The 25,992-nt window shown below is 38.1% G+C and overlaps 1 protein-coding gene across 4 annotated transcripts; it reads right to left on the reverse strand.

Moving 5' to 3' along the window:
- Positions 1 to 13: 13 nt before the first annotated feature.
- On the reverse strand, positions 14 to 25,952 carry LOC111252586 (tyrosine 3-monooxygenase-like). 4 transcript variants are annotated; one of them, XM_086993389.1, is made up of 15 exons: positions 24,198 to 25,952; positions 21,984 to 22,997; positions 19,356 to 19,434; positions 12,892 to 13,063; positions 12,266 to 12,357; positions 10,203 to 10,404; positions 8,520 to 8,608; positions 6,829 to 6,896; positions 5,689 to 5,739; positions 5,307 to 5,452; positions 4,693 to 4,778; positions 4,032 to 4,208; positions 3,607 to 3,836; positions 3,207 to 3,297; positions 2,275 to 3,093 (listed from the first exon to the last, which is right to left on the reverse strand). In XM_086993389.1, exons 3-15 carry the CDS (start codon positions 19,410 to 19,412, stop codon positions 2,995 to 2,997), a joined length of 1,560 nt encoding a protein of 519 aa, XP_086849515.1. In that variant the 5' UTR covers positions 19,413 to 19,434; positions 21,984 to 22,997; positions 24,198 to 25,952; the 3' UTR covers positions 2,275 to 2,994. The 4 variants fall into 4 exon arrangements, with proteins under 4 accessions (XP_086849513.1, XP_086849515.1, XP_086849512.1 ...); XM_086993387.1 differs by lacking the exons at positions 2,275 to 3,093; positions 21,984 to 22,997 and adding an exon at positions 14 to 1,324; XM_086993386.1 differs by lacking the exon at positions 21,984 to 22,997.
- Between the last annotated feature and the right edge of the window lie 40 nt (positions 25,953 to 25,992).

Below are 25,992 nucleotides of genomic sequence, written 5' to 3' on the forward strand. Positions count from 1 at the left end.
GGTTACTTTAATAAATTAAATTAGTATTGGTTAATTTTCATCAAAAATGAACAGCATGAACAGGTCTTGAAACAATCTTAGCTAAAAATCGGGATATTTTGGAACATACAACTTAAAAACAGTAACAAAAGTGTAACGATCGTTACGGGATCACAAGGCAATACGGTTACGGATTCACGATATTGTTATTTCATATATGATGAATACACACGTTACCTTAAAAACATTCGCTTTCCCTTTGTGCTCACGAAACTTTGCATTGTTTTTTTTTTTTGAAATGTTGTTTTTCTTTATGCTACTGCTTCACGACGAGACTGACCATGAGTTGAACTGCTTAAAAGCATGAGTTTTGGAAAATTCGATACCAAATTGAGTCTCAGTGATACTTGGGGTCTTTTTCGCCAAGCAACGAAAATGGCCATCATTTTTTTTGGTGATGTCCCCCTCCTGGTAATGGTAACGTAAATTTTCGATAATTAGGATGTAATTACCTAACCTAAATGCATGCTCTTTGCGCAGGTTCATTCGGAAGTACCTAGTAAAACCAAGAAAAAGGCCAACGTAATCTAACCTGGTGAAATAATTAACTATTTATCATAGGTAATTGACGACGACGCAGTTATCATATAATTGGGTCTATCAATGATAAGCATTGCTCATGCATTTAGATTTTCTTAACAAAGATAATTCAGTTAGCCTTTTCTGTTCTAGAGACAAAGACTTCAGTAGAATACGGAAACATTCACATCGAATTTACAACTCGGATTTTTACTACAGTACATGTCGTTTTGTACTGATATCGATATGATAGTAGAGTATGGTTGCCATCGGAACTAATGAGACATTACAATAAAAAAATCTTATAAAAGGTCGATAACGAATACTCACTAAACACTTACACATTTTTTTGTATATATATATGTATAAGATACATAAATGTATCTTACCGTTGTTCCTAACCTAATGAAATCCTAATGTAGTTCCTAATGTACCTAACCTATGTGAAAATGGTGGCCAGCCACTTTTCCCGCCTATCACCTTACCTTTTGGCAGCTATTTCATCAGTCTGTTCTGATATGATCGAATTTGATTCGCGTTACAGATAGTTTAACTTTTCAACTGACACTTATTAGGCATTCACTCATAGAAATACTCGAAGACAGTTCACTTCATCGTTACAGGAGGTTTTTGCTGTTTTCACTCAAAAATAAAAATACGTACTACATTTGCGCTCAGTTCGTCGAAGCCTTGCGTCAAGAAAAAAACCTCTTCACAAAAAAACACCGGGTTCAGTTGTCATTCTCGATGATTTTTGATCTGAAAACTGAAATTTATACATATATGTTCACTTCGTCGAGAATTTTCGATTAGTGCCAAAAACAACCCCACCCTATATTGGCAAAAAAAGTTTAATTTCAGTCCCGTGCGCTTTAAGCTACCATCGCTGAAAAAACCGTTCAAAATTCCTTCCAGAGGAGTTTTTGCTTAACAGTCACGTGCGGAACACGGATGTCACGTTCGATTTCTTACTCTAAAAACGACGGAGTACTCATTTTAGACGTTAGAAGCATGCAATGCCATTTTATGTAACAACTGATAGTAAATAATTTCCGTTTCCACATAAAATGTCATGCTGAGGGTTCAGCCTTCAAACGGCATAGTTCAATAGAAAACTGGCATTGGACTATAAAAACGTGTATAGAGTACTTCGATTCAGCTCATCGAGGGCTTTCAACTAAGAGTAAGAACAATTCCCACCTTTACAAACCTTTATGTAAATAGTCGGTTGCTCTTTTGTTAAAAGAAAAAAAATTGTCACTCATCGAAATATTGTCTATCTTAGCTTTTACAAGGCCCTTGCAAAGCAAGGAACTAATTGCATTATGTCCCCCATGAGCGAGAAAAATTGCTTGCTCCGAGAAAAATATCTCAACGCCTAAGAAAATTATCTGAGGTAGTTTAGATTTTATTAATCGTGAATTATTTAAACAAAAAATCTCCAGTTCACCGCTAAATTGATAAAAGTAAAAAATCGAAAATTTACCTTGTAAATTTAATTTTGCACCCATATCATTTTATAAATTCACAACAGTTGCCGCGCGAATAACGAAAAATGTTTAAAAAAATCATTAAAATTACGTCCTATAAAAAAAATCCCTTAGGAAAAAATATTCATTCGATCGGCTTGATCTTTGGTGCAGATTTTTTCAAAATTAGACTTTTGAAGAAAGGAAATAGCCTAGTTTGAATCCGAAAAATAAACAGCCAAGCACAGAGTTTTAGTAGTATTGATAGATCTATTAACTGTGTTTTACATCCAGCGCCGAACAGTTTTCTCTTAGGTTTTAGCTTAGCTTTTGGTTTCCTTAATTAATGTATGTTTATATAGTAGTACATATTAATCCGTGTCGATCGGTTACATATCGTTTACCTGTTTGCAAACTCTCAGGCGTTTTTCGACCATTACACAATTACTTCAGCACCTCGGAACTCAACCTATAATCAACTGACTCAGCTTTACCTGGCTCAGTAAATGGTTTTACCTGTTTATAGTAGATCCCCGCGAAATAATTTCGCTGTGATCTTCAACTTTGGGTTGGAACCAAACATCTCGACACAAAATTATTCCATATCGTAACTTCTCATTTTCTCCGTTCTTAGTTGTAGCTCAAAACATTTCACTCAACCACAATTTATGGGAAAATCAAAAACTGGATTCTATATATGTTTTTTATGCGCTTGCAAAAGCATCCACTAGGCATAAATACTGTTATTGTTGTCCATCACATCATTCTCTGAAAAGAGTTTTCCAGCGAAGGAGTTCAAACGTTATCCGTCTTTGTAGTATCTGTTATTGTTAAAAATTTTATACTTATGAATAATCAGTAAGAAGTAGCGATTTTAGTCAGCCACTCTTGAAATCTTCAAAGGACGATACATCTGCAAATAGTCCCTGAAACCTCAGATTTCGAATTTTGGATTTCATTTAGCAATCTAAATTGCTGGAGCGGCTTCCTTATTAAACGACATTTTACGAAGCGCTGCGGTTAGAGATGTCATTTGCGAATATAGGTTCTCCATTACAGAACATACCTGGAAGAGATCCACATGTAAATAAGAAGTCACGAACAGCGCTGAATGCAAGATGTATTCTCAATATTATATTTATATGCTACGGCGATTATGAGCATTTGCTGACTGATTACCTTCATGGGCGAATCAAGAATGATGACGGTGTTCGTGAACGCGTCGTAGGAGAGATCGAATGGACGGTAGATATGCGTACGTACCCATTCCCTGAGAACAACATAGAGTATCGAATTTACAATTAAATTATCTGCAATAATTAGCTATTTAGGTAATCGAATAATTGTACGTTCATGTACTCACGAGGTCTTAGCTCGGGTTCAGGAACGTCAAAATATTAAAAATATAAACATTTCACTTAATATAATCAAATTTGGTTTGAATTTGTCTTATTATTCATTATACTTGATAAGGATAACTACGAGAAAGGTTCTTCGTGCGTGAGTGCACGACTAAGTAGTGCATTACCTAGTCGTGCACTTTCACCGGAGTTCTCGATATGTATGAAGTAAAACATACCGGAATTTACTTTGTACGTCGCGGAAACTCTCGGCGAGAAAATAAGTATCTTGGTACTCTTGATCTTGATATTTCTGAAGTGAAGTTGTCTGTGGATCGAACGGTAGGACTGTTGGCCGTGAGGACAATGCATGCTGAATTTCTCCGATCGACGATAGCAAACCTGCTCCGTATGCACGTACCTTATCCCCTTCTTTGCAGAGTCCAAACTCCACCGTGAACCAGTATAACTAATACAAATACCAACCATTTGTTAGCATATCAACGGACCATACGAAACTACAGAACAGCGCAATTCTTCCTCTAATATTCTCCGATTTAAAGAATAACATCAACATCTCACTTGCATCAAACTGTTAATATTGGTTGAAGTTAACTGATATTACTTGACCAAGTTTAGATATTGAATGCATTGGATCACTAACTGTTGCAAGTTTTTCTATGTCCTCGTCGCTTACTCCAAGAGACGCCAGACCGATTTCCTGGGAGAACTGAGCGAATTGCGGGTCCGCAAACATCGGAATGTGGCCTATCAGTTCATGGATGCAGTCCGGTTCTGGCGAATGATCTGGGCTTGACGGATGTCGTGTATACTGAGTACACTGCGCGGAGGAATATGAAAAGCGACACAAAAATATAACATGGTAGGATATGCACGCAAACTTGCACCACCCTTTGTCGTAGAAACTGTTTCTCAGACTTGAAATCCTATTCGTTAAGCACGAGTAAAGTTTTGATTCGTAATTAACGACTAGCGACGCTGATTATGACAAAATATAAATTCAATTATTATAACAGCAAAACATTGCCCTGATACACGTGGCCAGTAATAATATAAAGTACAAACTTTCCTATATTATAATATTAGAGTTTTGCTCATTCAAATTGTAATTTACCCTTTGTTTCAATAGCTGTTTATGCAATGATCTGGTACGATTGTTTACACGGTGACTAACACATTTTTTTTGCCGTAGATGTCCTAACAGGTTTCGTATCCACTACTTACTCGCAGTTAGTATTTTAGTAGCTACATTTCTAGAGACATCAGCAATGCAACCTTTTTCAAAGGATCATTTTCTATCGTACCTGAAAAACGCGGAATGCGAGCGAAGCGAGGAAATCTCTTGCCGTCAATAGGCCAGATGCGGGACGAAGTCGAAAACCGCTTCGTTCTAGAAGTAAAGATGAAAGATGTGTAAATAAATGACGCGCTTCATATTAATTTGTAACTCTATATATCTATTGAATAGATAAACCAAAGAGGTCAAAGTAGACTTGCAGATGAAGCAGGCGGTCAGAAAAGGCATCTGTTCAGGACTTCACGATGTATACAATAGGCAAATTACGGTGACTTATATCCCACTTCCTTGTTGATTTAATTTGCGTCAGCAAAGACTTGTTGAAAATTGCTTTAAACTACCTCAGAAGTTTTAAACATCTTACCTAAGATTTCTATGAATAGACTAATCTGTATGTTTACTTCACCGACGAATATAAAGTTGAGGCTATAAAGAAGTAACGCACCAAAATCAACGTTAGAATGTGACCTCAAGTAAGCAATGAAGCAATATATATAAATAACTGAATGGAACTATTCATCTTCAGAGTGAATGTCATTAGGTAGCCAAAGTAGTGCTATTACCTGTCTTACCACCGAAATAATAAAGCTTAAAGAAAATGTTTGAAGAAACTTGATTTACTTTTAAGAAAGTCAGACACCGTCTGAAGCTGTGGGATGGCATGTACGCCGTAGCCAAGTTCCTTTTCAAGGAGACGGATACCACTGTTGAACTCTGCGCACGCATGAGTCGGAGCCAGCCTTTTCACCTCACGGTAGACGAAGGCCCTTTGATCATGGCCAACAAGAGAAACACGGTTACGACTCAGCTATGCATGCAACGCTCTAGTGACTAAACGTATAAACTTGTCTAACTATTATTTATTATTAATTACTCGATCATAAAATTGTATAAATTGTAGCAAATACATGAAATAATTAATACTTGGGAGTGAAATATGAGCAAAGTGTGGCAGCGTTTAAAAAAGATGTTTTTAAATCTAAACTTGGTTTTATGTTCTTACCAGGTCTTTATTTCGTCGTCAGTGTATTCAGCATTAGGAATGAGCTGTCCCCTAAAGATGCAAAATATTGAAATTAAGTTTATCTTCTATTGTGTGGTTAGCAGCTAAGCATTTGTGTAAGTTTCTTTATGGTCTTGTATGTTTATGGAGAAGGCGCCACGTCACGCTTACGTCTAAGTAGGTGCGTAACTGATTGCACTGCGTTCTTAAAAAACGGCTTAAAGGAGTACGTTTCAATTGGGAAACGAAGCCGGAGAAACCCTGATTAATATTCGTATTTATTAATCATTAATGGGCTTAACAAACGTATCCGCTGAAGTATCCGCCTATGTACCAATATATAACGGACTAAGAAACTCACAAGCTGAAGTTCAGATGCGATAATTCAGGCATGAGTGATAATTATTTCTACCTGTTTATGTGCTGTGCAAAAGCTATCGTTAAAATAGTCTGCAAAGAAAATTTCAGCGATTTTCAGATAACGGTAGAATGAGACTTTGAGATAATGTTATACGCAAATCGCAATGGCTGGCGGAGTAATATTCGCAAATTATATTTTATATGAATTACAGAAATTATATTTAGTGAGCAATGGAAGATAGAACACTGTTCAAGCGGTACCTAAAGAATTGATTTAAATGTCTCTTCTGCAGCATCAGCATCGACGAAATACGGTTATTGTAATTTAGTACAGCATGTTGACTTATGACTCAAAAAGGTGCATGACATAATTGAGGACATGACTTACGCTTTTCATCTAACCGATACACTATCAGTAATCTGGGTGAGTAAAAGTTGTTTCATCCTTTATGGATCTATCCCTATGGATCTTCTTGTGGATCACGAACTTCGTTTGATCTGTCAGAAATATCATTAGGTTTGGTCCAACTCGAACGGAGCATGACAGTCAAGGATCTCTAAATGTACGTAGGTACTAAGACATCCTTTATACAATTTAACCCGAATGGTATTTTGGTTCGGGTAGACCCATAAAAGAGGAACATTGTTTGCTCATGGAAGTGTCCGAAGAGTGGACAATTGTTAGCAAGCCTTAGAAGATACCGTACTCTTTCTACGAGAAAGACTACCTTTCTCAGTCGATTAGACATAAAATAGATTTGAATGGATTCCTGTTCTTACTCTTTGTAGTCGAACGCGATCTCCGCAATACGTTTCCGTCTTGCTCGATATGCTGTGTCGTTATAGCCCTAAAAATAGGACAAGAAACGGCGCTATCGTTGATATATATCATACACACATCCCTTGCATGGAAGGTCGTGTCACACAAATTGCCCCTCAAGCATGCGTTTCCCATATAGAAAGGAAGGCCCGCAAAGGTATTTATTTTTTTTTTGCTCAATCATCTGTGCAATATATTACTAGTCCTATAACGGAACTAGGTACATAACCTACCTACAAATAAGTGCAGGTGCTAAATAAGAGTGCAATAAGTGCAAATAAGAGAAGGTGAGGCTTAATGGAGCGAAGTTAGCATTATCATAACAACAGGCGCCATAGTAAAGAAAAAAGTTATACCGATTTATTTTTCCGTCTGTGCTATTAAGGTAATCAAAAAATAGGCCCAGTGCAATTTATCTATTTTCAGGAAAATATGAGTTGAAGACAGCGTGGTAAGGTTATACTGACTGCTAGAAGTTTCGTGCGAGCCAGTAAACCATTTGGCAATGGTAAAGAGAAAACGCTTTTTTTTAGGAATAGCTGTGATTATGGCTAGCGAAACGCGTACCTATAAATCATTTACCGCTAAGGCAGGTAGGTTAAAGGTTTTGATTTGTCTGTTATAGGTGTTGTGTCAAACTAGGTTTTGAATGGTCGCAATAGTGGACCATCCAGGAGTTGCATTATGTTCGAGCGGAAAAGAGGAATAGTAGCAATAACGTGTGCACCCCGCTTCAAAGTCAATCGAATTGGGTTGAAGCCTGTATTACTATAGTCCCTATGCTGATTCTGGTATCAGTAGTTATACATGATAAATTCTTATGATCATGATTAACTGCAATGTTGAAAAGTGTTATTTTGCCAGAGCGATACGTTATGCCAATGAAATCACGTTTTTTGAAGAACAATCACGAGCAACACGTTGTTCACAACAACGAGCACAACACTACAATGTCTTAGTTTAAGCTAAGTTATACTCTCAAGCCAGCTATGTAGTTTTTTTTTTCTTAATTTCTTTGTGAAATCACCTTAAATGGCATTCGGTTTTATTTATATTCAGATTGTAATGGCCCATGGAAACCCACGTCATTCTAACGTAAGGATTGATTTTTAAAACGCTCAATTTCCTTTCAATTTGTCTTCGAAATTGTAGCTTTGAGCGACGCGAAGTCCACGAAGGTGGTTACTTGGCTTCTTTATCGTTCAACGAAAATTTGATGAAGCGCGAAAAATATCTTAGATGTCCCATGTGGTCAACATTTTCATAGAATCACAGTTTTATCCTCGCACCATTATGGTGAACAATGTATTGGCCACAAAGTAAATCGACATGAAAAAAAAAAACATGAAATATTGAAATTTAGGACGCCACATTTGTATCGAGTAGGTATTCATGTAAATAAACAATACATTTAGAGAACTTCCTTTTGAATTTGTATATTTTTTAGAAATAAAAGTTCTGTGTACCAAGCTACTATCTTAAGCATATTTGCGGCGATAAGAAACATCATGGTTTTTGCACTATTTAAGCATGCACGATATCCTTGACGTGTTGTTCCGTGTTATAACCAATCGTGCATTAGTCGGTAGATTCTTATAGTTGTCATGAGAGACATTTTACCAGGAACGAAATGTACTTTCCGCGCACTTACCGGGTGATCAGAGTCAAGATCAGGCTCGAACTTAGTGAGTACGTGTGTACAGAAGTCCAGATCGCTGATGTGCAGCGGGAACCAAATATCTAGACAATAACAGCATACGAGACACCACATGAGATCAGTGCAATCGAGAAAGGTGGTTTGATACGATAGTGAGAATATAAAAATGCTAACATTTGAATAAGGTTGCAAAATATTCTGATGTTTGCTAACCACACATATCAGTATTAGTTGCACCGTATGTATATGGCTGGATGACCAAGCTGCAAGGTTACCGGCTGTGATGAGCATTTGGTGAAAAGCGTGAAGGGTATTGCGTTCCCATTGAAATAAACTACTCGATGCCTCGGCGATGGATTGCGACCTCAACGATAACAGCGGCCGTCTACGCCTGGTTATGCAAAAGTCTATTCGCGTTTATTGCTAGATTTTTGCCAGGCGCAGCACAGTATTGGTTTGAACTGATTGTTGAAGAACAGAGGGAAGTAGGACGAGCTCAACGCCGTTTATGTGACCTTTTTCTACTGGAAGCGCTACCTGATACAACGAGATAATGGGCGCCCTTTAATTGAAATAGAAAAGACTTGTACGCATCCACCGAAAGGATACGATGTCGGAATTCGAGGCGCTTTAAAAAGATGTCAAAGAATGGCATCTATATGACACTTTCGTAAATCATCTCACTGCAGTTCAATTTCCGCGTCTTGTAGCCTTTGCCAAGCTTGCAAGCAAGTTATCGAGTGCAGCGATTTGTAACTGAAGCGAACCATTGGCAAGGTCGGCCGAACCTTACAATAAGTGTCCACTGTGGTGTGCAGGGCGCCCTTCATGCCAGACACTCCAGTGCTAACAGTATCCAAATTCAACGCGCGAGTATGAACCAGAAAGAAAGACTTGTTTTGGATCCAAAGCTTCTAACCGTTTTCGCCATGGAGTTCATTTATCTTAAGGTGGTCGGTATGAAGGGGGTGTAGTTTGGGCACCTTTGCCTAAGCAAGCTAACAGCTATTAAGCAAGTTATCGAGGGATATGCGCGCTACAGGCGTGACCTAGCAGACGACGAAAAAAGCCCGGTTTAAAAAAACAAAGCGCGCGCAACGTTAGGAATAAAGGGACGACCTTGTTACAGCAAACTCTGGGCGGCTGTTTATATATATATACGAACCGTCTCTGCTTATTAACGTGCACTCGTAGCTGTTAGCTAATTGATTAATGAAACGTATAATGCGCCAACGATTTCCATTTGACAAAAGTACAACTATTAAGGTTGAACGAAGCTTGTCTTTGCAATAGACAGAAGATAATCAATCGAAATAGCATATTCCATCTAAAACAATAACCTTGGCGCTCGCAAACAGTCTATCGTAGCATTGCAGTGACAATTCTTTCTTCGGGGGGCAAATATATTGGAATTACTGCAAATTCATACTGTCGCTTAAACTGTATTCCTAAGTGTGGTATTTTGAAATGTCTAATTCAGAAAGTCTACACCTACGTGACAATGGATAACTTTTTTGTAATGTAAAAAAAAATTTGCCTTTTCTGAATCGAAACTGAAAATCTGTTTATAATAGCAATCGCAATGTGCTGAAACTTAATTTGTTGTACTAACCATTCGCTTCAATTAAATAAAAAAATTATAAACTATAAAATTCCGGATGGAAAACTATAACATACCTCCGGCGACAGCGGTTGACATCTCCTTAATAAAGCGCAGATCTCCGAGTTCTTCAGAGGCAAGATACTTAATAAAAGTAAGCAGATTTTGCCGTGGCATGTTGTCCAAAGTGAGAAAAGCTTCGTGCAGGACTGGTCCGGAACCGCCATCACCTTGTCCTGGTTGGCGTGTTTCCAGGTGGCTCACCTTTCCTTGTTGCGCCTTATATAAACAAAAAGGTCAATTAGTACATCCTTTTTTCCTAAGTCGATATTGCGAAAATCTGTTGCATTATATATAAATAGTCATTGGCCAGTCAAATAATTTTTTTATATGTAAAAGCTGCCTCCCTCTGCGCTTTAACGATAGCACAAAGTGTCGCTAGAGGAGCATCTTTAAACTGCAGTGGCAGGAGGGACGTTTACTGAGACTAGTATTTTTATCAGTACACCCTTAGTCCCCGCCGCGATTCGGATCGGCATGCTCCGAACGAATTGTCGCAGCACCTCTGCTACACCCTGATCCTAAAGTCATACTTGGAGCATTGTGTTCTTGAGTTGCAAGACAGTCGTGATACGCTCCGCTGACTTGCCCATTGGTAAAAAGCCATACGTTTGCGATCAGAATCGTGTTAAGTGAACTATCAACGACAAATATCTTCGAGACACACTTTGCCATATGACAGTGATTTGTCATACGTGAACATGTAGTTTCCGTTCAGCCCCTATTCTTGTACCTTGGGCAGCATTTTTCCTCTAAATTACCCCCTGGCGCAGTTAAGAAATCGGGCTTTTCGTATGACGGCTAAAATGAGCCTGCCTGCTTGCGGGCGTTCTCGATTTTTGTTTCTTATTTTTTTTTTTGGTGACATCACATCCTTCACCTTTTTGGCTACATCGTCAACTGCACACTCCTATACGAGTACGCTGCTCTTCCGTGAGGCCTTTTCTTCATTTCATTCTAAGCTCATGTATAGTCCCAACAGCACGGCTATCACTAGAATTCGTTTCAAACTGCCATCGAATAGAGCAGAGAGACGACAACTTCTGCAATGCATCTTCCGTGAACGGAAAGAAGACCAAATCGGACACCTGACTTGTGTGGAATGATTTGAACATTCATACACATCTTAGTAAATGCCTTTCCTCTTACGGATATTCGAATGTGCTTCTCTAGCGACAGTGTCTTCATATGTGTCATAATTGTAACATAGGAAAACGACAGTTCTCACATAAAAAAATACATGTGTATATTTAGTTAGAGTTCGGATATAACAGATTCGTATAAAGATTCCCAGATGACCTTATTCAATGGGTTGGAATTGTCAAAAAAGTGTGTTCTAAAGTCACATAGCTTGTTTAGTGCTTGTTTTGACCTAGATGAGTGACATTTCTGCAAAAATGCTCGCAAACCACTTGATTTCCATACGTTTTCTGTCTCTGTTGTGCAGTCTGCTGCATTACCTAAATGTATGCTTGATAAATGCGTTTGACAAATGGTAAACTGCTCACTATTCAAGTGAACTTTGAGTACGAGTAATGAATTGAAGACAGCACCCTATTGATGTGTTTTTCGATGAGGGTCATCATCAGATTTGAGCAGGGTTGTACCCTTACTTTCATAAGTGTACTGTGTTTTGTGATCTATCCGATATTGTTGAAATGGGTCAATGGCTAACTGTCATCCAGTCTAGACTCTTCATTCAAATCGAACCGAATTGATTTCGTACTACCAATTAGCCAGAAGGATGGCAGTTAAGTAAATGTGATCTTCATTAAGTTTTTCACTACTTTCAAGTTACGATATCTCTCATGCGATGTGATCCACTCATAAAAACGTTTTGTCGACCCTATTATGTGATATATAGGTTTTGAGTATACAGCGATATATTTTCGATAAGTCGTATTGATACTGATGTAGAAAAAGCCAATCCTCAAACTGAGTAAAAATGGCGATTTTGTAGCCTGTTATTTTGTAATTTATTTCGCGACTCTTTTTGCTGATAGCAAACCACTCTTTGCTAATTGGATCATTATTATTATTATTTATCTAGACAATACGTTATTGTAGGAGGTGAACCTACCTCAATCATCTTTAGGACTTGGCCAAGGCTTTCGACACCCTTTTTCAGGGTGACAACCACATGTGTAGATCTGACTTCATTTTCACTTGCGTCTGAAAAAACAATTCTTTTAGTAATTATTTATAATTCGAGTTGGTATATTATCATATTATGAATATCGAAGGCATGGAAGATTTCAAATCGATGCGGTCATCCAACCTGAGGCACCTACGATGGAACACAGTATTACGAAATACTGCTGAAGAAGCCAACAGTGATTCTAGGGCGAATCGCGGAACTTGCTTGAGTAAACGTACAGTTTACTAATGTAAACTAAATGAAACCAACCCTTAATATGATTGTAATTTTATCACTATTAGAAGAAAAACCTATGTAAGTATTCTAACAAATTTTCAGTCTTAAACAAAATGTATATGATGCAAACCGCAGGAGGCTACAAAACTGGAAACACCAATTCACGATTTACGTTACGAGCAAGAACTATTTACGTTCGAAACTTTAATATTCTATTCTGCATCATGTTTATTCGTCGAATTTGAAGTATGAATTGAAGTTTGTCGCACGATATATAATATATTTACTTGCCGTTATTAAGTTAAACTGGGTATCGAAATCTAATTGGCTACCGTTAGCATTGTTGATGAAGACTTCGTTAATGAGCTCAAGTCCAGGAGGTTGAACATGTTGTTTCCCGGTTTCGGATCGGGATTCAGTGATCGCAGCTGTAAGCTCACGCTTCTTCTGTGTCTCAAACTTTGCGTCGTCCACCAAAGAGCGACGCCTTGATGGATACCCTTGCTGAAATTATTATAGAAGAAGCTCAAAAGTAATGATTTTGTCCACCTATTTAAGTATGAAGTTTCTGTTATATATATACATACATACATACATACATACATAAGAGCGATCTGAAAGCTACAAATGTGGCTAAGTATTTAATGTTTGGCTTTATCGGCGTGTAAGCCCTGTAACAGGTTAATAGATACATGGGACCCGAATCCAATGCTTGGAAGTAAACATGTAACCAATTCTTTATGTAGTATTAACAAGCCGATAATTTACAACTATTCCATACCCCTATACTGTAAAAAGCATTTGAGTCAAATTAGTTTGTTTGCCCTGAAGTGCTTACCTCTTTATCGTCTTAAATAGAGCATTAGCATGCTCCGTAAAAGTTGTAGTACATTTCAGCGCAGCATTGAGGGTTACTACAAGTGACAGTGCAGTCAGTACAAGGCCCGAAACATAAATATTCTTCGCAGATCACAAAAGCTAACGTAAAACTGAAGAAAATCACCCTCTTCATTGAGATAATTATATAATAATTTTCGTTTGTTAGAACCAAGAGCGTGCAGTAAACGAATTATGCAAGCTCGTTATGTTATAGAAGCTGCTGTATGTACAACAGGGAAGTAAGGCTGCACAAGGAGAGGCGGCATGGCAATTGAAGAAAAGGTCTTCCCTCTAGTCCAGGACAATTTCTTTACCCGCACCACTACTGTCTAGAAAGGTTTCAGCATGACTCAAAAGGCTCATACGTGGGTTGAAAGTCACGATACGTTAATGGAGTCTTTAGGCTCATCGCGTTAACGCGGAACAGGGAGAGAAAATAATCTGAACAATGGTCGGTGACAATGGCCTCTATCTTGGCGCGCAGGCTGACTTGACAACAATGTCATCGTTTCATAATCACTATAAATTAAGGGGTCGGTCTGAATAGCTGTCTGTCCTTATTATAATTACCGTTATTCCATTCTCCTACAGAGATTGTCAGAGGTAAAAACGTCGAGATGACAGCGAAGGCAGAGGAAAAAGAGACCATTGTGCCATATAGCGACGATGTAAGGGGTCAAGGTGTACATTAAACGAAACCTGCGTCTATTGCGTTGCGCTTTGTTCGTTATCACTTGGCGGCCACGGGTAGTTTTTAGAAATTTCTTGGTTTTACTCATCCTTCCTTCAAAGTTCTATGGAGCAAAGGTCATCGGGGTGGACACCTGTTTTGGGCTGAATCAAAAGCTACAACTTCATATATTTGTGCTATATATAACAGATGGTATCCTTTATAGAGATTAACTACAAACGACAAATATTCAATAGAAAAATTTCTCGCTGCTTTACATGTTATATATACTGAATACGTCTAGCAAAAAGTAAAAGCTGATGAACTACGACATGTAAAATATTAACAACGGCCGACAATGCAAATGCAATGTAATTTGTGAATGAATCTATTAAACTAAAAGTTAGTATTAGTTAGCAACACTCAGATATGATATAATAAAATTTAAGTTTATTGTATCATATTTGAATGTTGCTAACTAATACTAGCTTTTGTTTTAAATCAAAAAAGGTTACAAACTTCTACCTTGTTCATTTTCGAAAACTATTCATTGTCAAAACAAGACTTAACAGCCATGCTGTATATTACGGATCGTGACCAAATCCTAGAACATATTTTTTGTTATATCTTAGTGAATATCAACGGATCCTGGCGTACGTGTATGGCTGAGAAGATTTACTAGTGAAAGTAACTGGTAAATGGCTATGGAGGATGCAAGAAGCGAGCTATGGAGACAGGCCGGGGAGTGGTTTATGACGAAAGGATCCCTTACTTTTCTTCCGGCAGAACTAAGGATCAGAAGTTCCCCTCAGGTTCTATCGGATCACCTCTGACGCACAGACCGATCTTTCTTCCTAATTCGAACGCAGTAACGCCGGAAGCGGATGTGACCCACGAATTCCGGGAAGGACGGACCGGACGCTGAGTGGTAATTGGCCGCAGAAACGCGGACGGGGCTCTAAGCTACTGCCCTTAACCCGCCAGGATTCCATTTTCTCGAAAAGCATTCGGTGCTCCTTTTATCCCTGCCTTTCTCCTTGGGTGTCATCGTTAAAGACCTCCTTCAAATTTTTTAGGAACTACCCGATTTAAAGAAAAGTCATTGATAGCTTTGGAGTCGAGACGTAAATCGCAGTTTAACTAGAGATGAAAATTATAGGAACAATATATATAGCAACAATTCCTTATTACTTGCGTAATAGAGATATTTCCAGGTCCTTATAAAATGGGCCTTCTAAGCGTTTATTTTCGTTGGGGTCATTTACAATTTAACTACGCGCTCTTTTTTAAACATAATTTTTTAGACATAAAAAGTCTTTTTTAAACATATCTAAACGAACGCTGAAGTCCTATGCGGATGAATGGTACATGACCGCGCTATGCCATCGTGAACCGCAAATTGCCGCGTTATTCTAATATTTTTGTAGATTCGTGTTTTGCATTTTTAGGGGTTACCAAAATTAGGTACGCCGTTACCTCACTGCACGTAGTCTGTTATGTGGCAAACACAGACATAGAACAGTTTTAGCTTTATCAATAATATCTTTATGAAGGCTAACCCACTGTCATCAAAACTTATTCTTCATTGTTTTACTGAGGAAATGTTTGATTTGATCTCTAGAACCTAGCAGATCATAACATATTCCTTCAACGTATACACCGCTTTGATACAATTCTTTCGGCAATTTTCCAAAAATGTAAAAAGTATTTTTTGAAAACCCAACACTTTAATCGATGAAAATATTGTACGAAACTTACAGCTCGGTTAGCCGTTACATGTTTAATGTGCTTAATTTTATCGTATTTTAAGTTGAAAAGTATATAATCGAAAGAATATTTCTTTCGATTTGATGTAACTTCTGACTCGCGGTCTGCAACGAAGTTGGCTGACTTTTGCAATTTCCAAATATGACAGCTAAAAATTAATGATGTATCTTTTTTTTTTATTACTTGCTATTCCGGCATTCTAGGAAGGTTTCGGGCTTAGATAGAAGAAAGGTTTATTAGCGAAGGCTATGCCGCTTACTTCGAGCCTATGGGAATTCAGTCGTCAACTTCAATATTTTTCAACTAACTCATATTCGATCGTTGATATCCCTATTTTACATTTTAAGGAGGGCTCAAATTATTTTTTTTTTAGTTTAACTTCACGCATAGTTGCGTAAGGAGACGCTATATGGGCAAGCACACATCCTGCTATATAACAGCTAGCATTCTAAGACAGTTCTGTGCAATACTTCTTCTCACTTTTACTTTAATATTTCAGTCTATTACAAAACTACTGTTGTTTTCATTTTCTTATTAAGTACTCTTATGGTTACAAAGCGTGACGTTTCTAAGGCGATCGGAAATTATTACATAAACACCCAAGTAATATAAATAACCAATAAATAACTTCCTAATTTTTTAATCTCGAACTTGTTTGATATTTCGTCAATAACAAATAAGGATTTACATCATTTTGAACCATCACATTTGAACACTTCGTTGATCCCTCTCCAGGTAGACTATGTAGTGCATATATGAGCCTGATGGTGTAATTAACATCTTTCATAAAACGGTAGAAAACTTTATGATTGTTTCATTACAAGAGTTTTGTATAGAATAGTACTGTATTTTAATGGAATTGTGCGTAAGTATTTTTTACCGAAGACAAACTTGCCCTGATTCACTTACCACTTAGTACCTATGTACCTACCACTTAGTCTAATCCCCACTAGCAATGTAAATCACCGTGCTTAATCAAGATAGTTGCTTTTCACGTCATATATAGATATCTCACTGACCGTCCTTTAGACAGAAGATATTTGTTGAAGAGCATGTCAACGTTCTAAAACTCATGGGCCTATCGACGCCTGGCCTTCTCGTCAGTCCTTTATTGGACGTCTTTTGGAAACTAAATCAAACGTGCTCTAGGCCGCTATTACTAGATGTACTTGCTCGCAATTGCAACTATATTAAATAATGTAATATTTATAATAATTTAGATTTCATAAGACATAGATCATAGATAATGCGCTTAAAAATTAAGATTTCATAAGATAAAAAATTAAAAACACTCTAGTTACTTTTTTGGTGATGTCCTGCTATTGAGGCTAGTTGAATACTCGGTAGCGCGCTCATTGGCTATAGCTGAGTTGAAACAAGCAACAGCCCAATCGACCGATTAATTCTAGCCATTTAGGCAACGAGTAGACTCACTGTCTCCTTTAAGCTCAGGGGATTGATGAGGTTATTTCAGAGGGGACGTAAGACGAGCCCCGAACAGCAGTCGCAGTGGTCATAGCAGTTGTAGCAATAGCACTAGCGATGAGAAAAGAGCGTCGTGGAACTCTACCTGGTTTATCCACTTCCAAATGCCTTCCCAGGGGAGAAGGAGGAAAGCAATTCTAGGCCGTGACGAAGATGCAGACTTCAATTGAGAACAACAAGACTCGATAACATACGGAAAACGGACTTGGAGTCGCCTGCAACCGACACGTGAAGCTATCTCATTCTTTTCTTCGGGATTAGCTTCGGAAAATAGATTAGATCTTTGCGAAGACCACGAAGTTGCTGTTGATGAAGAAACCGATTAACCTAACTGGAACTCGTATTAACATAGTGATAGTAATGATATGGCTGATCTTCGTGTATACGCTTTCATCGCTTGTATATAATTTATATTTTTTAGTATGCCGATTGTATTTGGCTGGCAATGTTAAGGGCGGTAAGAGATTTAACGTTCATTTCAATCAGGCTTTAAAACGAGTCTGTGTTACCAAAAAATATTTCTTTTAACATATATGCTCAGGAAATAAGGATGAATAAGTGCCGATTATATAATAACGTGCCTCTGCTAAAAATCGTTTAGTAAAAGTTAGATGAGATTAATATTCTCCTATAATCTTAAAGAGTTGACACAATCCTGTAATAGATTTAAGTTTCTGCGCGTACTATCCCAACCGGACTTAATAATTAAGAATAGATGTGTTCTAGAAATGCATATAAATATGTGCTTAACAATGATGGAATTGCCTAATATTGGAACATACGGCCATGTGCGCGTGGGCAAAGTTATTGCGCGCAGTATAATCAATTGGCTTCAAATGAAGAAAGTCTTTTTGATTTCCGTATGAAGAAGATATTATCCCCTAAATCCAAAATCATCAGTAGCACTAAGCCATGTTTGTTGGCATATATAGTTTCTGTGTTGACGAAACTGACGAAGACATTTTTCCACTTCTTACATATTGTCGTATGTATTAAACACTTTAAATTTGTTTTGGCGAAATTCGTATTGTATAACTATAACAGTCGATCAAAATGCTTATGGCCTATCTGTAAATAGTATTATATAATGTCGATGTAAACGATTTATATAAAGATCGGCTTCACATTAAAATCATAAATGTTGCCAACGCTGTTTCTGTCGACAGCGTTCATCTGGCAGATCAACCAGTACGCACCTGTGTCAGATCAGCAGATAAAATATATATCACTTGATACTATAGTTGACTGACTGCTGAGCAGAATTAAAATGCAAGAAGACAGAGTCGGGTAATGTCAATCGAAATAAATGATATTGAAGCAGAAGTGTTTAGCCTACACTGATTGTAGAGGACGCACATTTTTAACTTTGTAATAAAAATTAATTTCGTTTCATAAGACCGCTAAATCCGCCAGCTGGCACAGTAGGACGTCGAATTTGAACAGGCTTCTTGTTCGAGGAGAGTTAACTAAGGCCCAACAATGAGCGACAATGCATGATTAAGTCAACTTGATACTTTTGTGCAATTAGAAATTTTTTACATGTGCGTAGGTCTTGGCGTAATTGGACCAAGTCAAAACCTGGCGATTTTAGTTTTGGAACCTCTCTTGATGCCTTACTATTCTGACTAGGCATCTCATGAATATTACGCAATATAGGTTATTGACCTACGCAAAATAGGAAAAGTTGTCCTTAAAACACCAAATACCAGCAAATCTAGTGCTTACCTTGTAAAAGGTCCGAAGTCAATTTCAGTACATGCTCATATCGCAAAAATGACAACGATAAATGTTATTAAATGCAGCAGTTCAGTAATATCCATCGATCTTTCGAAGTAATATCAAACACAAGCTTTTAGAAATCCGTAAGCCTGTGATTAGTAGCAAAGGATTACGACTCATATTCATGCGACAGGAAAAGGATGAAGACAGTTTTGCCACATTAATAATTAATAGTTAATAGGACTAATTCTAGCAATAGGCGTCTCAATCTCTTACTCTAAATAGGGTCTGAATTGGCCTTGCGAAGGGATCCGAAGTATTCGAATTCCTCATAAAGCCGGACGTGAATATATTACTGAAAAAAAAAAAAAAAAAAGGAAAATAATATGAGGTTGAAAAGGACCGTCATTGGAAACACCTACATGCCTTCTAAACCAGACAAGTGGCCAATTTAGCTTTCAGCTGGGTCAAAACCTAAATAAGAGTACGTACATATTGTCTCGAACATTCTAATTGAAACGTAATTATCCGTAAATCGAGTGACGTTCAACGACCCACTCGCTTAACTGAACTATTTTTATTTAAAGTGCTAAAACTAGAGGGAAACTTCAAACCTTGATCGTGTATGGCTGTTTCGAGAATTATATATGGCGAAAAGGCAATGCAAATGTATCACTAGTTCAATAATTGTTACTTATTGCCTTTAAACACTGAGACTACTTGCTGGCTTTGTAAAAATCTTAGCAAAAAGCGTCACGTTCGATGATAATTTTTGCGAGAACAAGCACGGAGAGATGTTCAGGAATTGGCCTAATGATGGTTCATTGGCAACGTGTTTGCCTGATATATCAGGAAATACATTATAGCCTAGGTCTGAATCCTGGCGTAGACACGTTTTCGTACTGAAAGGACTCAGCCATCTAAAGCAACGTTTAGCGCTAGTAACATTTATTTTAGGTGACTAGGGATTGATTATGGTAATGTAAAATGATGGGATATTACTTGTTGAAGATAATATCTGTTTTTAAATGATCTAGTAGTTGTTTCATCTATTTTAGCGAAAGAATTGAGTTTTAAGAAAGAACTTCGCGGTGCCCTGCTAGAAAAAAGGAAGTCAGTATTAACTACTCTTATGTCCAAGTCAACCAACGAAACACAACGTTTTCGAAAATAAACTAATAGCTTTTGGGTTGGATATTTCATCGCCTTCTACTTTTAAAGACGAACGCTTAGCAGCAGATGCTCTATTGAAACTGCTTTTGATCACAACCCATAATTTGGAGCTTCCATTGGAGCTTTTTCTTCAACTAATTCTCTTGGCAATTGTTGGATATCATTTTCGGTCAATAACATGGGTGCGGACTGAAGCTTGCTAAGTCTATAAGGTTTAGCTGTGTTAAAAGTTTTTCTTTGTAAGCATAAGCGTTGTCACGGAATTAGATGTTATACAAAGCGCCCTCGAACCGAAAACTATAGATGGCGTTACCGACTGCAAAGTGGTTGGCGCGCAAATTGAAACTTATGCTAGCACCCATTACGGAAGATGTATAGTGTAATCATACCGACCTGGGTCGATGTAATCCCTAGGGTTCTTGGCTTTCTCTATCTATAGATTTAATATGGATGTCATTATTTAATTATCACACGTGCACATTTCTGAGGAATCAATACTAGTTAGAATCACATTCCAATATTTATATTTTTTTAAAAAAGGTGATTTCTCTACATATTTTTTGCACGTGCTAAGTTCGGTCGCAATATAAACTTTATTAGGGTTTACTTAACCTATTTCGTACCATTAGTACACCTCGCGATTCACAATAGACATATGACCATAAAATATCCAATAAGTTTCGATAAGTTGAATATTTCATGTTCATATATGTTTTTACCGTCTTTAAAACACTTACCAGCTTGAATTATCATCTAACGAAGCAAAAGTTATATTGTTGACTTTTAAGTTATCGTACACATATTTTTGGTCAGCCGAGCCATGAAGAATGAATCTCATGAAAATATTTTAATTACAATGCATCATTACTATGTTTATAATAGACATGAATAATAAATGATATGTTCATCGTCCCTTATCACTAGAGAAGCGATCGTACCAGTAACCATACTTTCATTTAACTTACTTGATTTTTTCTTTTCGTTCGTCTTGTAGCAGGTAAATTGGTTAGAATTGAAAAATAAAATTAAGTATCAGGAAGTTGAAAGTTTACAGAGCTTAGGAATATAATGAATTTTTAACAGAAGCGCGTAATGTTGCGTAGCAGTATATGCTTTTGAGCGATAAGATATGTAAGCTACTGAAATGATGAACGGATGTGCTAATCGACTAGTGTTGTCAAAACAAAGTTAGGGCCCAATCTCGCGAAGGAAGGTACCTCAGAAAGAGGATTCAAATGAAAATAGATCAATATCAATAATATATTATACCGAAGTTGACTTACTAGAAGCCTATGTTTATAACTCTATACACCCCACATGGTGAATGTATATCAACGCTTCAATCAGAAATATGTCATTAGAAGTAAACCCCCACTCCGCTTTTCAAAATGCCTCGTGTGACCGAAACAACTTTTTCGAAGTAGGAGAAACATTGAGAAGTTATATCAGGCTAAATAAGTTATTGCCAAAACCTCATGTAATAGGGGGTGTTCAATAGCAGTGTATCATTTGAGATCGAGGATAATTCATACGAAACATTCAAATGGAAATAATCGACTCTAAATAAAACTAAGCGAAACTTAACCAGTGTTCCGCCTGTAAACCATTCTACTTATTGCAAAATTTCAGTATTCGCATTAACTAGCTTTCTATTGATAAAAATCATACCTTTGATTCATAGATTTTTCGATTCGTTGCCGGGATCGCTGCTGTGTACTATGCTATACTTACGTCAACGGAGTAGCTCTTGATAGCAAAACGTGCGCGATTAAGTGCGCCCTGCATCCTTGCCAAGCACCTGCTATTAAGCACTTGTCGCAGGCAAATAACCACTACAAGTAGCTTTTTCAACAGTCTGTAGAATTGAGTCGAAGTTGGCCTGGATTTGCGAGTCAACCACTGATTTGGCTGTCTCTAAGTTCGAAGGTAGAGAAAACAGATTCGAGCTCACTGTTGGACCAAGATTCTGCTTAAGCTTGCTGTCGTCACTGGCGTCGTGCGAAGAACGGTCAGAGCCAGCAACAGGTATGTTACGGTTGTGGCGGTCCTAGTGCCAACCGAGCTCTTCGAGTAGGTTGTCCTATCCGGTTCTAACTAGGATGCAGGTCTTCCGATTACTGCTTTGCCGCTTCACGTCTTCTTGCTGGACGACCGCGCCGCGGTACAGTGCAAGGGAAGTGTTGAGGGTAGACCCTCCTGTTCCTGTCTATACCAGATCGCACAGCAAGTGAAACTTTGAGCGGCCGGAAAGGTCCACTTTGCCGCTGCTGGCGATCAGGCTCCGCCCCACGCCACCGCCCTCACTCCCTTCTTGTCGACCGACAGGCTCCAACATTCGCTGAATCCTTCTTCAGGGTAAGGTAAGGCAAAGCAAAGCAAAGCAACTTCACATCGACCCCTTTCCCCCTGAATTGGCCTGCTTCAGCGGGTCTGCCACGCTCCGACGGATACCCACCGGCAGGCATGGAGACAGCCACGAAGAGCGCGGTATAAATAGAGCCTATGGATAAAGGAATTGGCCTGCTCTAGGTTTTTCATGGGCTTTTGGACCTCAATATCCATTCTCTCCGCCTGGTTGCCGCTAGTCTTTGCTTTACCTCATTCTGCCCTTACCTCCTCCTGCCGATGAGTTAAGGTGAAGGAAGTGGTGGTGAACATGGATGGCCAGTCGACGTATTGGTGGTCCATGAGGTAATACTTATCAGGTAGTAGATGGTGGCTAAGCATAACGGGATTGAAGTGTAACTATCCAGAAAGAGCACATATATAATCAAAGGGAGTTCGTATCGGTTGAAGTGTATGAAAAGGATGGGGACTGGTTGAATACCTAGTGGAAAAACAGTATCTTTTCAGTTTTACTCCCAAATAATCTACGATCACATATCTAAATCATTTAAGTTTGCATGGAAATGGTGATTCTGAAGTTCCATTTACCCAAGTATAGTATAATTTTTCGGATATCTCTATTTAATGGAGGTAAAAATTTTTGACCATACCTTCACAAAAAAACTGAAAGTACTTAATTTTTAGATCGTCTGTAAGAGTGGTATAATTAATATCCTCAATTCACTATCGTACATAAAACTCGAATTTGATAGCGGGTGGGTGGTCTGGATGGTTATATACAGCCATCCCTAATTCAAATAACAACTTTGGTGAATATTTATCATTGCATGTGGCTACCGTTGGGGAAAACCTAGACCTTTCAGTAGGAGAAAATTTTTTTATACATAAGAGCTGATTCTGATTAATACGCTCTAGAACTGGAGCATCTATATACTAAACCTATCCGGGTATGATAGGAAAAACGAACAATAGTTGTTCTAGATTTTTGTTAACGAATACCCCTGTTTTGTTATCTGTGATATGTGACTGGCGGTCCGATTGATTGATCCGGTTGATCAGATTCGGAAAGCGAAACGGATATATCATTCGAATAGGCATACTTTTTTATTTGATTTGTCTAACTTCTTCCGGTATAATTGGTAATAAAAACACTTGATTTTTGTCAATTTGATATCATTATCGCGTGTTGCATGTAATGATCTAGAACAATAATAATAAACAGAAAGGTACCTTTATTAACAATAAAGAAAGATAGGATAAATTAAGAGCTTTCCACGCATCACATAGACAGAAAACAAGAGCAATTGTTTACAATATCCATTGATACAAAAAAAAATACATTGCTAACACTCAAGTCATATTAGACGACACTTTGTAAGCCCTTCAAATGCGGTGTGGATAATCAACAAAATCTAAAACTATAAATACGGATGTAGAATGTCACAACTTCCCAGATAACGATTACATCGTATAAAGCCCCCTGTGCTTCACTTGTACCATCGAAGACGGCATCGCGATAACATAACCGCTGCCTAATCTGATTCTTTCACTTCAAGGCTCAATCACGTGTCACATATGCAAGCAATAAGTAATACATACCTGGGCTGAACAATGGCAATCTCAGCCATATGTTCTCAAGCCGGCAACCTAGTATAAACTGGAGCAAAATCATCTTAGAAAACATGTCGACTTCTTGGCTGTCCACTGCCACACGACCGCTTGTTGTCCGATAAACTTCTTTGTTGGTGGTGGCGTGACGTCTAATTTAGCGGATACCACATTTAGGACATGAATATTTCAACCCGAAATTTGGTTTTATTAGCCCATTCTCCCGGCCCATCTTGCGCAATCTAGCGATAACCTCTTCTTTGCACGACGATTTTTGCATTGATGATAAACATCTTACCGCCGAACACCGTAAGAGTATTGAGTAAAAATTAACCTTCACTTATGTGCTCCCAACGAAGCACTGCGCCGTGCAAACAAGCTTGCTTACATCCTCTTTAATACTGCCAATGCTAATTAACGCATTCATGAAAACGCGCGCGATCATTTGAAAGCATTCTAAATTCAAGCCGAACGTTCCGATCGCGAAATCAAACTTACCCGACTGAACACCTAATTGCAGAATACGTATGTTGCCATAGGTAACCGCATTCGGTAAAAAAAAAACAACACTATGGATAACTTACGCAGCCGTTGGATATACTGAAAGAGAAGGTATTCACAGCTAGAGCTGCATGCAAAGTAGACAGCAGCTTTTGAGCAAATGATGATGATGAAAAAAAGATGAGACAAATGTGATCAGAGGATGGAAAGCTCTGGGAGGAAAACACAGTCAGCCAATGGAAACTGACACTCGAGGCTACTGCGAGCTTTTATGGATTCTGTGATCAGAGAAAAGTTGAGATTAACTTGACCGTGGCATCGCTCAAATAAAAACATGTTCATAACCAGACTTGCGTTTGAAAGGGTAATTATAACAATGGATAAATGCGAGGGAAGTGAACCTAGCATACTATAGATGGAAATGACCTTATTCATATACTAAAAAGGGTAAATTTTTTAATCCGTGATTTCAGTGATGGCTGGAAAAACCAGCCTAAGGCTAACTAACGTTTCCTCCGTTAATAAAAACATTTGAAAAAATCTCTGCGACTCTTGCGTCATTTATTGTTGAAAGCTTCCATCTTAAGGACGGTGGTAAGAAAAGTGGTAAGTAAGTAGCCTTTGCAAACTATTTGAAAAAACTCCCCATCAGACCATTTAGGACAAACTATATGAAGTAAAGTTATCCATCTATGTTTCAATAACGACGCTGAATGTATCTACATGTCGTACAATAAGGACAGTAAGCAATCTTGAATTTCACAACGAAAGATACAATGCTTACGTGGAATCTGTGAATCTTCACCTCTCGGCATATGATCTGTGTTGATATCAATAGCTGAGCCTCAACTTTTGTTTCATACGCTTCTGTAGAACAGACGTTTTACACACAGATTTGTAGTTTTTTTGCAGCGTGGTGAAACTATCAGGGCTCGTGAAAAGAACTCCCTCGATGGGGACCCGTGTGAGAAAAAAAAGTCCTATTCATCGGGAATATATAATATTTTCATGACGCTACATTTTACTTACGAATTGCGCATCGTACACAACATAGCAGTCTTCGCTAAACTTCGTTTTATAATGCAAAAAGCTTCTCACAAGATTAAGAAGTCTGTCTTCGCATACGCCACTCAATACGGCTGACGACCACCGTAACGCAGGCAGATTTCATTGCTAGTTACACATAAATTGGTGTAAATCTAAATAATTCCTGTCGAGAACTAATGACTTAATTAAGTACCATATTAGTCCATATTGCGCTAGACGAAATATATCTATATTGTCA

The sequence above is a fragment of the Varroa destructor genome, unplaced genomic scaffold (assembly GCF_002443255.2).
Source record: "Varroa destructor unplaced genomic scaffold, Vdes_3.0 BEIS01000006.1, whole genome shotgun sequence".
Taxonomy (NCBI): Eukaryota; Metazoa; Arthropoda; class Arachnida; order Mesostigmata; family Varroidae; genus Varroa; species Varroa destructor.

Excerpts from the sequence above, each read along its gene's own strand:
- LOC111252586 (XM_086993386.1), bottom strand. The coding sequence starts at position 24,226 with ATGGCTGAGATTGCCATTGTTCAGCCCAG. Across the intron at positions 8,609-10,202 it reads GTCAACCGCTGTCGCCGGAG|ATATTTGGTTCCCGCTGCAC; the intron begins GTATGTTATAGT and ends GTTATTGTCTAG. Across the intron at positions 3,298-3,606 it reads GACGTACAAAGTAAATTCCG|GGAATGGGTACGTACGCATA; the intron begins GTATGTTTTACT and ends TGTTGTTCTCAG.